Genomic DNA, 16,021 nt, shown 5'->3' with positions numbered 1-16,021 from the left:
ATGTGTACTTGAAGCCATGGGTGTGAATAGGATCACCTGGAGAGAGAGTGTATCTAGAGAAAAAACAGAACTTGGCCTTTAGTTGGCAATTAGAAAAGCAATGGCTACTTCAGTGAGAACAGTTTGAATAAGGTACTTTGGATGGAACTCACATTATAGTAGAATGAGGGTTAAATAAGCATGAAAGGAAACGGGTTTTCATCCCATTTGCTCCTTAGAATTATCTGTGAAAGGTTTTTGTTATTTGCTTTGTCAATATTTTAAAATTAATTTATCTTCCAGTTACAGATGACATATAATATTATATTAGTTTCAGGTGTACAACATAGGGATGAAACATTTACATTACTTATGAAGTGATCACCCTGGTAAGTCTAGTACCGATCTGACACTATACATAGTTATTAGAATATTATTGGCTGTATTCTCTATGCTGTATTCTACAACCCTGTGAATGTTTTGTAATTTCCAATTTGTGTTTCTTAATCCCTTCACCTTTTCAACCATCTCATCAACCCCCTTCCCATCTGGCCACCATCAATTTGTTTTTTGCACCTACAGGTTTGTTTCTGTTTTGTTTGTTTATTTGGGATTTTAGATTCCACATATAAGTGAAATTGTATGTGAAGTTGTTCGCTTTCTTTTTTAAAAAAAAAAGCATAGTTGCTTGGGTCACAGCTCTAGATATTCTGAGTTAATTGATCTATGTGGCCCAGGAATCAGCATTTTAAGGGCCCCCAGCTTTAGAAAACATTATCCTTGACTATTCTTTGTGGCTCGGTTGGTTGGAGCATCATCCCATGCACTGAAGAATGCAGGTTCAATTTCTGGTCAAGACGCATACCCGGGTTGCGGGTTCAATCCCCATGTGGGACCTGTACTGGAGGCAACCTGGTGATGTCTCTCACCCTCTCTTTCTTTCTCCCTCTCTCTCCCTTCCTCTCTCTAAAATCAGTTTTAAAAAAGTATATCCTTGGGTGAGGAAAACATTTTTTTAAAGTATAAATAAACTTCAGCAGCTAACAAGATGCTTAAAATCACAAGGAGTCAGAGAAGTACAAAACTTTTAAAGGATGAAGAATCTTTATATTATTAGACTGACAAATATTAGAAAGTTGGATGATGTTAAGCATTTGTGTGGATGTGGGACACAGTAACTCTTACACACTGCCGGTGGGTGGGTAGACTGGGGAAGCCATTCTGTGGAGCAGCTTTGGCTAAGTAACTCCTTAGGCACACCCTATGGACCAGCAGTTCTGCTGCTGGAAACATGGCAAGGGATCCTCCCTAGGCCCATTAGGGAACGTGCACCAGCATGTTCCTTTGTAGCCTTGTGTAGGGGAGGGAGAATTGAAGATAATCTGAGTGGCCTTCGCTGGGAGAGTACATTAGGTATAATTGGGGGAATGCACTCCCAAGAATATTATGCAGCATCAGCAGCAATAGATTATTTATACAGGGTGGGGCAAAAGTAGGTTTACAGTTGTTTGTATGAAAAATAATACAATAATCCTATATAATAAAAGGCTAATATGCAAATCGACCGAATGGTGGAATGACTGGTCACTATGATATGCACTGACCACCAGGGGGCAGATGCTCAATGCAGGAGCTGCCCCTGGTGGTCAGTGCGCTCCCACAGGGGGAGTGCCGCTCAGCCAGAAGCAGGGCTCACGCTGGCGTGCACAGCAGCTGTGGCAGGAGCCTCTCCCACCTCCACAGCAATGCTAAGGACCCCTCGGGGGATGTCCTAAGCCAGCAGTTGGACATCCCCCAAGAGGTCCTGGACTGTGGACTGCAAGAGGGCGCAGGCCAGGCTGATGGACCCAGCTCCCCCACCCTCAGTGCACTAATGTCATGCACCGGGCCTCTAGTTAATAAATAATAATACAAGAATAAACTCTGTGTTTTGTAGATTCACAACTATAAACCTACTTTTGCTCCATCCTGTGTATATATTAAAATGGATGGACTTTAAAAACATAATGCTTAATAAATAAATGTGACACAGTCACTTACATAAAAATGCATACTCAAGAACATTATATATTTTGGAAAAACACATTCAAATAAAAAAGTAGAAACCATTGAAAGTGATTACCTACATATGAGAATGAAAGGAAGCAGGAATAAGAGAGAAGACATTTTATTTAAAAAGTGTCATATCAAGGAAGAATGAAATAGGATGAAAGCTTAAAATGGGCAGTGACATAAAGGGAAAGGGTGTGTGTGTGTGTTTGTGTGTATATATGTATTTAATTTTTAAGAATTTTAATTTTTAACTGTAGTACAGTTTGTATAACATAAAATTGACCATCTTAGCTATTTTAAGTGTAGTCTATTAGTGTTAAGTACATTTAGACTGGTTTTTTAATGATATTATTGACTATATTCCCTATGCTGTACATTACATCCCCATGACATTGTGTGTGTGATTTAATAGAATGAAGAAGTGTTGTACATGCGTAAATGAAATAGCAGACTCTAATGGGATTCCCACTTTTCCTCTTCTTTATTCACAGCATTGGTAATAATAACTGAGAGTTAAACCCAAGTAGTATTCTTTTCTTTGTCCTTTCCCCAACCTTAATCAAGTTCTTTTGATTTTTTTTTTCTCATTACTAAAGCAGTATATGTTCCTCAGAGACACAGCAGAAAATTACAAGCAAAAAATAGTAGAAAGATCCTTAAACCCACTCACCCAGAAATGGTGTCCTCATCCTTTCCTATGAATATGTTGCAGTTCAGTGAAACCTTTTAGAAACCTGAAATTTTTGTTCAGGGAACAGTGTTTGATGCACTTCTTCTATGTCCTGAGACATTTGTGCATCTTCTTTTTTTAAAAAAATATATATATATATAGTTGTACTGATTTCATAGAGGAAGAGAAAGATAGAAACATCAATGATGAGAGAGAATCACTGATCAGCTGCCTTCTGCACGCCCCCTACCAGAGATTGAGCCCAAGACCCAGGCCTGTGCCCTGACCGGGAATGGAACCATGACCTCCTGGTTCATAGGTTGATGCTCAACCACTGAGCCACTCTGGCCAGGCTGTGCTGCTTCATTTTTAATGGCTGCATAGTTTTCCATTGTACAGATGTGCCATCATCAATGTAGCCAAGCCCTTCTGCTGGACAGAGGTTGTTCTAAATTTTGCTATTCCAAGTGCTCAGGGAACAAACATAAGCTACCTGCCTTTGAAGATAATTTCCTGCCCTTCAATTTGGTTCATTTTTAAAGGAGGTTTGAGGATTAGATTTGAAATTATCTAATGATGTAAAAATTTACTTGGCATTGCTTGGTCAGAGTGGCTCAGTTGGTTGAGGGTCGTGTGCACTGAAAGGTTGCTGGTTTGATTCCTGGTCAGGGCACATACCTGGATTGAGGGTTTGATCCCAAGTCAGGGAATATACAAAAGGCAGCCAATTGATGGTTCCCTCTCACATGTGTGTTTTTCTCTCTCTCCCTTCCTCTCTCTAAGCATGTCCTCAGGTGAGGATTAAAAAACAACAACAACACGCATTTACTTGACATCATCAAAGTCAGCACCAGATCCCCTCAGAACTGGACGAGTCATGAATGAGAATGAAGGAACAGAGCCATTGCTCACCGTTTGTAAACTGTCATTTTAGGTGCTTGTCACAGTGCCGAAGTACAAGATGGGCTCCCTGGTTTCTGTACCTTAATCGGTCGATGCATAAATCACAGGAAGGGTTCGGGGAGCCAGTGTGGGGTGGTGTATTACCTCACCTGCGAGCAGCTGGTGAAATGGAGGCACTGAGTTTTTAGAAAATTGCAAGGAAATCACTGTTTATGCTAGAGAAGCAGGGTAGGTTCTTCAGCTTGTATCTGGGGCCAGAGTAGGGAACAGAGCAAGCCAAACCAAGGGAAAGCATGCCCCGAAACGAGTGGTTTTGAAGGAAATCTTTTAATCCTTCCAGTTGGTGGGTTTATGCATCAGAAACCCAGTGCCAGTGTTTATCCAGGCCTTTCAGTGAAGAACTGGCCGGGAAACTCTGCAGCCAGCTTGTCAAGGGCCCAAAGAGGCAGGGGACCACTAATATTTTTATAGCATTAGGGCGGCAGCTGTTATGGACAGTAGCAGAAAAAAATACGCTTCTGTCTTTTTTAACTAGTCCTTTGTTGTCAGGAGGCTTTGAATAGACCTCACTGTTTCCAGAGCCTGCTCTGAAGCTCTTGAATGTGCCCCAGCCCGTGTGTGTATTAATATACAACCCGTTCCAAAGAATTAGTGCTGGGCAGCGCTGTGCTTGGCAGACAGGCAAGCCTCCACCAGTTACAGTTGAGAGGGCGAGGAAAGGTTTACCAAAATCCCCTCAGTGGCCCGGCTTAAAAATAGCAGTGTAGGCCATAGCTTAGCGTTTTGACAGCTTATATCAGCAGTTTTCTCGGCTGATATATTGATTGCAGTTTGGACTTCAGTCCTGCTGATCTAATAAAACATCACTGTCATAACAGAGAAAGTAAAAGGATCCTTCGTGGCCCCAGCCACCTGGTGAAGTAGCTTTACTGTCATAAGTAAAATGAAGTCATCTTGGACGAGATGACCCGTTATATACGTTTTTTATTTCTTCAATATGTTGTTCATTAACACTATTCTACATATTTTCACAAATATGCATTTGTCAAAAGGAATATAACGGTGCCTTACAAATACTACAACAAACTGGCTTTGCTGTGCAGCAATGTCACAAACACCGTGATGTGTCCCTAAACTACAAGACTTGTTACACTCAGCTTGGGGGAGAGGAACGCACGCAGAAGTTAACTGAAGTACGGACTAAGCTCTGAGACTTGCGCAAATCTCCTCATGGTCTTGAGTGGCTATTTTGGATGTCTTACAGTCACTGGCCTTCAGTCCTACTTACCCTACACATCCTTTCACTTCACAGCAATTGCTGACCATCCAGGAGGAGTTAAACAACAAAAAGTCAGAACTGGAACAAGCAAAGGAAGAGCAGTCGCACACACAGGCGTTACTCAAAGTCCTCCAGGAGCAAGTAAGTGACCGCAGCAGCTCTGCCTGGGGAACCGGTTCCGACGTGGGCCCGCGTCTCCTGGGCGCGGGGCGCGCAAGCGGGACGGAAGTGAACCCGCGGCGCCCTTGGCCTGGCCCCTGCCCAGCCAGCCTCCCAGGGCTTTGCTCTGTGGAACTTATAATCTCACTCCCAGCACCTCTGCTGTCACTCTCAGATCCCTATTTAGATTGCCCTAGCCCACCAGCGATGTGGGAGAGTTCCTTCCAGAAGATAAATGAATTTTGATAAAGTTTTAAAATATTGGCAGTGCAGATATATTTCCTAGCAAGCAGCTAGTTTCCTCTTAAGTCTAATAGTGAGGAAAATGAGTTTAGCATACCCCTGGCACGCCTACAGACGTGTGCATAAGAAGGACAGATTCATGGCAACATTAAAGAAATACCTTCCCTGTGCCCCAGGGCACCGATCTCACCACGGTGAGCAGCAAACCTTTTATATGAAGTTTGTAAATCTGATCGTTTCATCCTGGCTTCCTGTGATAGCAAAGTGTGGCCTGACAGTGATAAGTGGATTTGAAAGTGCAGTCTTACAGCCGGGTAAGATGGATGGCTCGGCGCAGAGTGAGTCCGGCCCAGCGTCCACACGGGAGGAGCGGGGGCTGGGGGTGGGGAAGCGGTTGGAATGCTTCCCTAGTCCGGCCCGGCCTGCACGTGCTGCCCCAGATGTAATGCATGGAACTGGGAGGGGAGCTCACACAGAGTAACTCCAACCCTAACCAAATTTCAGGCGTTTTAAATTTTTAACTTACAGTGATCTATGAAAACATTATTTGTATAAATATAAGTAACTGCAAAAGTGACATTTTTTAAATATGAAGTTGGGAGAGTGTGACTCAGCTGTGACTCAGTCACTTCACACATGTTTATTTTTAATGGTTTGGGGTCAAGAAAATGTATTTTTAGTTACTTTCCCCTAAAACAGTGGTCGGCAAACCGCGGCTCGCGAGCCACATGCGGCTCTTTGGCCCCTTGAGTGTTCTAACGCCACTTCTTCAAAATAGACTTGCCCAGGCCGAAAACCGACTTCTGCGCATGGGCCAGGAAGTTTCAATCGCACTGTACGTGCGCGCCCGCATATTTTGTGGAAGAGCCACACTCAAAGGGCCAAAGAGCCGCATGTGGCTCACGAGCCGCAGTTTGCCGACCACTGCCCTGAAAGTATAAGTGATTTGTGAAGGAAAAGTGAAGGTGTTGGACACTTTATAAGCTTCTATAGCTTTGGAGGAAGATGCTTTGTAACACAAATCATTCTCTTTTATAATTGATATATATTCAGTAACTTAGGCTGAGGCTGAGTTTGTATGATTTTGGATAGGTGAGATGGAGCTGAAAAATACTGTTTACCCAATTCACATGGCCGGCTGTCTCGGGGACCTGAGTCACCGATCTTTCCGCCTTCGCAGTGCGGAGACTCCCAGCCAAGGGGAGCTGATTTGGTTCAAACTTGCTCCCCATCAAACAGACAGCTCTCACCTTCCTGGTTTCTACTCCTCTGCTTGCACATGTGCAGTCTCTCTCTGAGTGACTCAAATCCTTTATTTTGATTTGAAGTCTGAACCCCAGTTTTGCAGAGAGTATTGTTATATTCTTGTAGGGTTTGCATCATTAAATAGCAAAGCACAGACACCGTCACTGGTGAGACATCACACTTCACTCTCCGTTACTTAAAAAATAAATGGAATGTGGAGAAGATTCAGAACCACTAAAATCATTGCAAACCTAGGAAATACAACTGGGAAGAACGAATTTTAAAATCTGCTGTACTATTTAAATGGGGCTCTTTTTAAGCAAAGGCCCTGAGAATGTTTAAACCTCAGCGGGCCAACAGCAGCCAAATGCATTGGGTGCTACCCCTCCCACCAGCTGTTTTCTTGACAGCCCCTCTCCTGGTGCCCCTGTCACCCCTGCCGATGGTGGCATGCAGTGGGCATGTTCCTTTCATCTTGTAGACACCCATCCCCCCCTGAGACATACATTTAAAACACACATGTACCTCCATGAGCATTGCCTTCCAAGACTTTCTTTGGACTTGGGTAGGGTAACTACATGTATGAACACCTTTTCAGTGCCTGCATAGATAGGGCCTCGATAAATGGCCTCACTGCTAGAGATTTTGATTGTTTGGATCTGGAGTCTTGCTTTTATACACACACACACACACACACACACACACACACACACACAGAGACCCTTCCCAGAAGACTTGGAATTTTGCTATTCAAAGTGACTGCCACTTGTTGGGAATCCTGAAAAGAAAGACCAGGTTGTGAGGGCACCTTACCATCAGCGGCCCCACCCCTCCAGGGAGGGCAGGCTCATTCCTTGAGTTCTCTGTTTGCTAAGATGCAGCGCCTCCAGGTCCCTCCAGGCCCCACTGGCTTGATACCTGGAGCTTGTTCAAAAGACCCAAGTCCCATGAGACATGATGTTGATCCCTCCATCTGGAGGAGGGAGCAGCGAGGCGAACAGGGAGTCTTGTTAGCAAGACTCATACACCAAGGAGCAGGCCAGCGAGCGGCTCCTGCTGTCGGGAAAGGGGAACCTGCAGGAGGGAGGCATGACCTGTGGTCATCAGTCCTGGCAGAGGAGAGCAGGGGAGCAGCGATGCTGGTGAAGAGGGAGAGATGAGAGCAAATGCATAGTGGACGAAGCGAGAGCAGAGATAATGAGAACATGGAGGAGGAAGATGGAATTGACTTAAAGGGGAGAAGGGCACATTGATGGCATTAAGCTTGCAAAGGTGAAGCACTTTAACAGCACAGTCCTGTACTTCCGCTGAAAATAACAAAACATTCTGAGCTAACTCCACTCTAACTCACAGTGGCACGAGTTACAGCCCTAAGGTGGGATGAGCAGAGAGAGTTGACAAAGAGGAAGAAGGTGAGGGACACCCACAGTAAGAAAACCTTAAAACAGGAAAATGTAGGGAGGTTTTTAAAGTCCTTTTGTGCCCACTGAGAATAGATGGCAATTGTATCACTGCGTGCCCTTTTCTTTTCATACATGCCACCCATTGCCCATGCTCCCTTATCCTTGTTACATGTAGAAACATCAATGATGTGGCCCCGAAGCCTAGTGGGCAGAATTTTTTTTTCGTAAGTGGGAGAGATGTGGACATGAGCCATGATCAGCTGCCCCACACTCACTGTCTTCCAGTCGCCATTTCTTTGGCAAAGCCCCTCTCTTGGCCCAAAGAACATATGGCTTTCTTGCTTAGCGTTTGAGATTGCCTTAAAAATATAATGAAGCTTTCATTTTAATGTGTACAAATAGCCATGAAAACCAGTGTTCGAACCAAGCACCTGGATGGTATATATGCATTTATTTCTCACCATGAATTCTTTATTTTAGGCATTAAAACTGGCACAGAAGGTGCTGCTTCGAAGCATAATAAGCCAGGAAGAAATACTGGCAACAGCTGCAAGGCCTGCTCACCCTTTGCCCTTGCTCTCTGCCTCCATATGTCTGCTTTGAGTCAGGCTAGGATAAAATGCCAATTAAAGGTTCCAGAACTCTCGTAACAGCTGATTTCTCCTGATCCTCCGAGAGAGAGTCCAGGGAGTAGTGTTTTCAAATGTTCACTGTCCAAAATAGCTTTTCTGCTAATGCCTCGGTGACCAAGGAGATGTCTTCCCAGTTCTTCCTTTACGAAAAGAAGCAAACCATCTTCTTTTAGGCCTCCAGACACCATGTCAGCGATTGAAACATGTTCACAGAGGACGTGACAGTAGCTCTGTGGCATTTTCAACCAACCAACCTTCACCAGTAACCGTTACTATCACATCATTTGGCTGGTGGCAGCTTGCAAGCACTACAGGGCTTAAATTAATAGCAATGCAACTGGGAAATGAAATCATTTTTTATTCTTAAGAACCAATTTTTGTACATTTTATGCCTATGGAATGGCTTTCAAATCTTATTATTTAAAAAATAATGAATAAGATCCATTTATTTCTTGCCAGCCATCAAGTTTCATAAAATATTGGTCTCAAACTGGTTTCAGTAAGACTCATTAGAATTATGGGCCCCATCTGTGTTTTTCCTCCTTGGACGTTTTATAAAGTGCAACCTCAGACGAACCAGAGTTAATAAGATGAAAATCACTTAACAGATATACTTGATTATTCACTTTGTGTTTTTGTTTGTTTTGTTTTGTTCTGTTCTGTTTTTTAATTTGCAGTTAAAAGGTACCAAGGAATTGGTGGAGACCAATGGCCACAGCCATGAGGATACAAATGTAGGTACCCTAAACCTGGTATTTGTTCTTCTTTCTTAATTGATGTTGGTTGAATGCTCATAGGAATGTGGCATTTTATTCATAACACAAAGGAAATCAGAATTCCTGCCTCTCAGTGGCTTATTAAGATCACTGTGCTTGGTTTGACAATCAAATATAGTAGACAGGCACTGCTATTGATAGCTCAGGTTACAGGATGCCAACGTAGAAATACCTGACCTAATAATTACCATAAAAATTCTAATCTCAATGAATTTGTTTGAGCCCTTTATATTTCCAAAGCTATAAACTAATGATGTGTTGGGAGGCCAGATGGAATGAGACCCAACAGGTTAATAGGTAAGACATTGCATGTATATTTATTCAATTTGCCTGTCAATGCAGATGGTAATGAAATGATCACTATGTTGAGGAGGTATCAGGGCAAACTGTTTCTCCCAGAAAAGCCCTGGAAAGTGTACCCCTCTTCTGTGTCAGACCCACAACAGTAGCATGATGCATCTGTCTTCTGGATACAGGCATAATGGTACAGGCCCCAGTTAGCAGCCTGACTTCCTCTCTTAGTGTTCCTTAAGTTGCCCCAAATTAGTCAAGTGCTCTCTTTGCTTTGGAAGTTCCTCAGTCTCAGGTGCAATATTATACCATGTAGATCACCATCTCTCCATATGTCTGATGGTCCTGTTTCTGTCTTTTTAAAAATATCTCTGATATCTGTATGTATCTGATTACACTCATCACAGAAAATGCTTACTAAGCAGTTCTTTTCACATAACACAGAATCAGACATGGTAATCAATGCTTGATTAACTAGAGCTAGGAGAAATGACTCATTTCATGTTTACTCTTGTTTTAATTTTATACAGCAGAGAGCCTGACATTCAGAGTACCAGAAATCCCCTCTTATTAATTACTGTTCGCACCAAACAGATAGTTACCATATGATGCTTATTGAGACCTGACTTGTACATGGAGCTCTGCTAGGTACTGTGGAGGGAGTAGTTTACAAAGAATTGTTAGGCCCTGGCTGGTGTTGCTAAGTGGTTAGAGAGTTGCCCTGCACACCAAAGGTCTTTGAGTTCAATTCCTGGTCAAGGGCATATACCTGGGTTGCAGGTTAGATCCCTGCGGGCCCAGTCAGGGCACGTGGAAGAGGCAACCAATCTATGTGTCTCTCTCACATCAATCTCTTTCTCCCTCTCTCTCTCTATATATATATATCTCTATCTCTATCTCTATATCTCTCTCCCCCTCTTTCCCTCCCTCCCTTCCACTCTCTCTAAAAGTCAATGGGAAATATATATACAAGCATGCTCAGGTGAGGATTAAAAAAATTTTTAAACAAAAAGAATTGTAAGGCTTGCTGTCTGCCCTCAAAGAACTTGTGAAGCAGTTGAGGAGTTAAAGAGCACATGGGCAATATATAAGATGTCGTAAGTGTACAGGAAGGTCAGGCCACTGTGACATGATGTAGTTTGAAATTCGGACTTTGCTGCTTGTTAACTGTGTCAACTTGACAAGTTACTTAAACCTCTGAGCTTCCTTTTCCTCAAAAACGTATCATGATGTTGTAATGAGCTGAAGAACATGAAAACCTTACGGTGTTATTATTGAGGTTTCTTTGTGCTGGATAATAAAGAATGCTTCCTGCATCTGTGGCATTTGTGTTTGACTTTGAAGAATGGATAGAATTAAGAAAATAGAAAGCTTGAGGAGGAAGCCATTCATTCAGAGATCCCCATAGGAGACACTGTGACCTAAGTAGAGATGTCTTCCCACCTCAGTGTTTCATTGCCCCCATTCTTACCCTAAAAATCTACTTCAGGATCCTGGCTTCAGGGACACACTGCTGCCATATTCTCAGCCCAAACTTTCGTATGCACTCCCCCAAGTCAGGCCCTCTGTGCCTTCCTAGGAAGCGGTGGGTAATCCAGTGGGCCAGAGAAAGTGGCAGTCTGCCTTAACTTCTCGGTCTGTAAATTGTAGGTAATACTGCCTGTCTTTCCTTCCTTGAGGCTTAGTGTGAGAAGCAAAGGAGCTGATGGATGTGGAAGCACTTGGTCACAGTGAGGTTCTACCTGAGTAGGATGTTGTTACTACTATAATCTCATCTGCTGATTGAATTAAATTAGATGACACACATCTAGCCCTGAGCCTCTGTTTTGAGGAATGTTGGAAGGCATTTATTGATAAACCGGAGACCCTGCACTGGTGGGGTCTCTCGGCCTGGCCTGTGGGAATTGGGCCAAAAACCGGCTCTCTGACATCCCCTGAGGGGTTCCGGATTGTGAGAGGGCAGTTCTCAAGTGACGCATCCCCAAATTGGGCTCCCTCCTCTCTGGTTCTGGGTATGTCACCCAAGAACCTCAGCTGCCAAGTAACCATAGCTGCCTAGTCACTGCAGCTCAGCAGCTCCTGCATTGAGCGTCTGCCCCCTGGTGGTCAGTGCACTTTGTAGCTACCGGTCGGACGGTCGGATGGTCAGACAGTCGCTTAGGCTTTTATATAGAGGGATGGGAAAAGTTTGAGGGCTTTGGCCTTTTTAAAGGAACATTTTTAGATTTAAAAAATACCTGTTTCGGGTCCATGATGTGGGCTTTGCAACCAACCCAGAGACCTGACTGCTGAGAGATGGGGTTCAGGTCCGGTAGGAAGGAGGAGCAGCACCTTGACCAATGGCAGGTGAGATACTTGTGGAGCCGCAGAACCAGCAGCACCTGCTAGTCTCTGCTGCAGAGGCCCAAGCTACATTTACAACCTGTTTTCTCAGCGGTTCCCAGGTGAATTGTTCACGTGTCCTCTTTCTTGTCTGTAATGTTTGTCTCCTTTGCACAGTTTCCCTAGCACCTCCTCTAGGGTTATGAGAAAGAAAAGAAACAAAAATCTCTTATTTGGGCCACACATTGAGGATGCTAGCAAAATATTGTGTGAGGACATATTTAAATGTCTGAAATGAAGTCTCAGTGTCATCTGAAGTTTCCACCAGCCCCATGGTGGTTGAAGGAGACAAGGCTTTCACACCAGACTGAGAGGAGAAGGTTTGAATCTATTTTGATCACTAAACAGCCTTATGACCAAGGCAAGTTATTTGATCCTTTTTGAACTTCATCTTCCTCATCCTTAAGTGTGTTAAATGAATGCACATAGATAAACACCTGGCCCAGGGCATGTACTCAACAAGTATCAGTGACCTTCTCTGGTATCAATATTAACAGTATTTAATACTAGAGGCCCAGTGCACAAAATTTGTGCACTTGGGGGGTCCCTCAGCCTGACCTATGCCCTCTCGCAGTCCAAGAGCCCTGGGGGGATGTCCAACTGACGGCTTAGGTCCACTAAGCCATCAGTCAGACATCCTTAGCTTTGCCACAGAGTCGGGAGAGGCTCCCACCACTGCCGCTGTGCTCGCCAGCCGTGAGCCCAGCTTCTGGCTGAGCGGCACTTCCCCTGTGGGAGCACACTGACCAGCAGGGGGAAGCTCTTGCATTGAGTGTCTGCCCCCTCGTGGTCAGTGTGCATCATAGTGACCGGTCATTCTACCATTCAGTCATTTGCATATTAGCCTTTTATTATATAGGATACGCTGTAGATGAGGCCCCCTAGAACCATAAGAAATACAAAAAATTAATTGTTAACTCATTCTCGAATTACCCCCACTTAAAATCAAATTGCCCCCCTGTGGGGCATGTGCTGCATCTTGGGAACCACTGGGCTTGACACTTTTCTTCTCTGAGTTTCATTTCTGAATACATACGCATATACCATGGGAATTGTAAACTCTTCTCCGCCTACCTCACTGGGTTGTCATGAGGAGGTTCTGAGCTAATAAACCTAGAAATGTTTCATCAAATAAGTGATGTCTAGATGGGAAGGGATTGTTATTTTTAAGCCCACGGGTACCCTCGCAGGTAGCAGATGCTGATTGGGGGAGGAGGGCATGATTGTTTCCTCGGACTGTAGCTATGGAAGCTTTGCAGAGGGTTCTCAGGCCTCGGAGCGGTGGGCTCTGGCCAGCAGTCCTGTAGCAGTGGTCATCCCTGGAGGCACTGGCTGGGAGGTTGGTAGGGGGGTGGTAGGAGGGAGGCAAGGCCAAAGGGGGAGTAACTGTCAAACCTCCCCACTTGGCACCATTCTTTAAATTGTACATGGCATTTTTGCAGCTGTACATGCTTAGGGCGGGGCTCCGATCTCCTGGAGCGGGGCGGGGGCCGGGCCAGGGTGGGGCCAGGTGGGCTAGGAGGGTTTAGCCGCGGCCCCCAGCGAGGTTCAGTGCACTTCTGCTGCAGAGACGGCGCCGCTGCTGTCAGGGGGGATGGGTCTGACCCTGGGGGGCCACTCGGGCCTGTCTCCACCCAGGTCTGGAGTTGTAGGGAGGAGAGGCGTGCCAGGCCCCAATAGAGGTGGCCCGGCAGTGGTGGGCCGCGGGACCCAGGAGCACTGATGGGTTGTCACCAGCGTGCTATTGTTGTGGGCGCCCCTGGTGGGAGTGGCAGGGAAAGAGATTGGGAGTCAGAAGTGCGGGCTGTGGCTACCCCGAAGGCTGGGTCTTCTCCCTGTCCAGTCAGCCTCCCTGTCCCCCCAGAGGTGCGGGGGCTGGGGTAGTGTGTCCGTGCAGGGGGATTGGAAGAGCTCCCTGTGGCTGCTTCCTCTTCCTTCTTTGCAGTCCGGGTTCCTGTCAGGCGCTCTCCTCAGACCCCTGGGAACTTGGCTCCGGCCGCCCCTGCCCCACTCGGCTCTCCCTGGCCACCTGCCTGTCAGGAGGCTGCCAGGGCACCCTGCTGTGGGCAGCGCAGTCCTGGGGCAGGGGTTGTGGGTGTGGGGAGCAGCTCCAGTAAAGTTTAGTAAACCCTGGGTCTGCGTCGGGATTTGGCTTCGGGGCCGCAGGGGAGTCTGCCTGGGCGGGACGAAATCGCAGAGACCTGGAGTCCCACCCCGTGGCCCCAAAGCCCCGCCCACCCTGCTGAATGGTTGTGATGTGATGGTGTCCCAGATAATTTGCATATTTCTCTATTATTATATGGGATAGTAGGCAGTACTTTGACAAGATACATTTTAATGCAGATCTTAAGGCTAAAAGCCTCTGGCCCAGAGGTTATTCACTGAGACAAATAGATGTTTTTTTGTGTGTATAATTATTCACATATGAGGGTAGGGATTCACTATATTATCATTTATTAATAATAATTACACAGTATATTGGTGCTAGTATAGCTGGATATTCTTGTGAAAGTTGACAATTGGTTTTTAAAACTATACTGTTATACAAGTAGAAAGGTAAACTTTGTATGAAACTAAAAAATTACAGAAAAGAATATAGAGATAAAGAAAAGTAATTTAGTTTCTCATTACTCAAAGATAACCACTATGAATATTTTATTTTAGTTCGTTTCTGCCATGTGCATGTATATGACCAGAGGGAAAAGCCATACATAAATGAATAAATAAATATTACCATTGTCTTCAAGTTTGTACCTTTTTGATTTCTCATTATATCCTAAGTTTTTTTTCTTGTCACCAAATGTTCCTCGAAGACATGATTCTTAATAGCTGAATAATGTAGATATGAAATAACAGAACTACGCACCTATGTGTTAGGCATTTAACTTCCCATTTTTTTAACAATTATAAATAATGCTGCAATTAACATGCCCATAAATCTCAGTCTGCTTCTCTCATATTTGTTTCCGGGGCATTCTGTATATTAACCTCTGTGCCATGAAGTCTGGTAGGCAGCTTCAGACTCACAGAGTCGTTGGCATTCAGAACATCAGCGTGGCAGATGCTCACTTGTGGAATCCAGTAGTTTTCCTGGAGGGAGCCTCCAAATGATATGTTGAATCCTGCAATTTACAAACAACCCTTTGCCTTAGTCTCAAGAGTTGGGAAGCTTCTAGGATGCCAGCTAATTTAGGTTTGGTCAGTTACTATTGCTTTTCTATTGTTTTTACATTTTATTGAGCAACCACAGTATCTGATCACCTTGTTTGGTGTTCTTGAGGTCCCCAAACAAAGACACCCTCAGGAGGCCCACCTGTGTCCCCACACGACAGATCTTCTGGAAGCCCGTGCCCATAAGAAAAGTTTTCTGGGAAGACCACTCCAAAACCGTGAGAGCCAGACACTGAGATCAGCCTCCAAGGCCTTGCTCGCCAAGAGGACTGCACTCGCTGATTTCACACAGGGTTTTCTTTGTATGTGGAACTGGATGTATTAAATGACAGCGGGCAGTTCAACCTTTTAAGTGGACCCACGTTTAAAACTAGCCTTTATCACAGTTCCCTTAGAAAGTTCAGTTATTCCAGATCCAATTTTCTTTCCTTAAAAGCAAAGCTGTGTGTTGTTGTTTCATCTCCATCACCGAGCAGTCTTCCAATCCCCAGAAGTGCCGAATGAGTAGCCTGGTCCCTGGCAATTATGCATAATGGATATCAAAATCGTAAGAAAAGATAAAGTCCCCATCTGGCATCTTTTTTGGTGACCTTCCTCCCAGAGGCACCTCCATCTGTGATCCTAACATGTATGTTTGGTGGAAAAGTGGAGGAGAAGGGAGAGGACACGAGGAATGTAGGAACAAATAGGAGGAATCAAGTAAAGTGGCAGCCTCAGCCTTCAGTGTACAGGCCTGACTGGTCTAAGAGATTCCGGTGAATTTTCTCCCCTCCCGCCCTGTTTCTGCTGCAGGAGAGCTGCCACCCCATACTCCCCACCTGCACATTCAGGCTCAC

General features: G+C 44.8%; 1 protein-coding gene across 2 annotated transcripts in view; it reads left to right on the top strand.

Annotated features, from left to right (window-relative positions):
- The window catches only part of ENOX1 (ecto-NOX disulfide-thiol exchanger 1), a 587,874-nt gene that overhangs the window by 523,338 nt on the left and 48,515 nt on the right, over positions 1–16,021 (top strand). For both annotated transcript variants that reach the window (XM_079778563.1, XM_079778564.1), the window contains exons 13-14: positions 4,917–5,024; positions 9,243–9,299. In XM_079778563.1, coding sequence (XP_079634689.1) covers positions 4,917–5,024; positions 9,243–9,299 — 165 coding nt within the window. The remainder of the gene's footprint in view (positions 1–4,916; positions 5,025–9,242; positions 9,300–16,021) is intronic.

Source organism: Cnephaeus nilssonii, assembly GCF_951640355.1.
Source record: "Cnephaeus nilssonii genome assembly, chromosome: 8".
NCBI classification, from domain to species: Eukaryota; Metazoa; Chordata; class Mammalia; order Chiroptera; family Vespertilionidae; genus Cnephaeus; species Cnephaeus nilssonii.
Note: the sequence above shows the minus strand (reverse complement) of the source record. Positions and strands in the feature narration are given on the sequence as shown.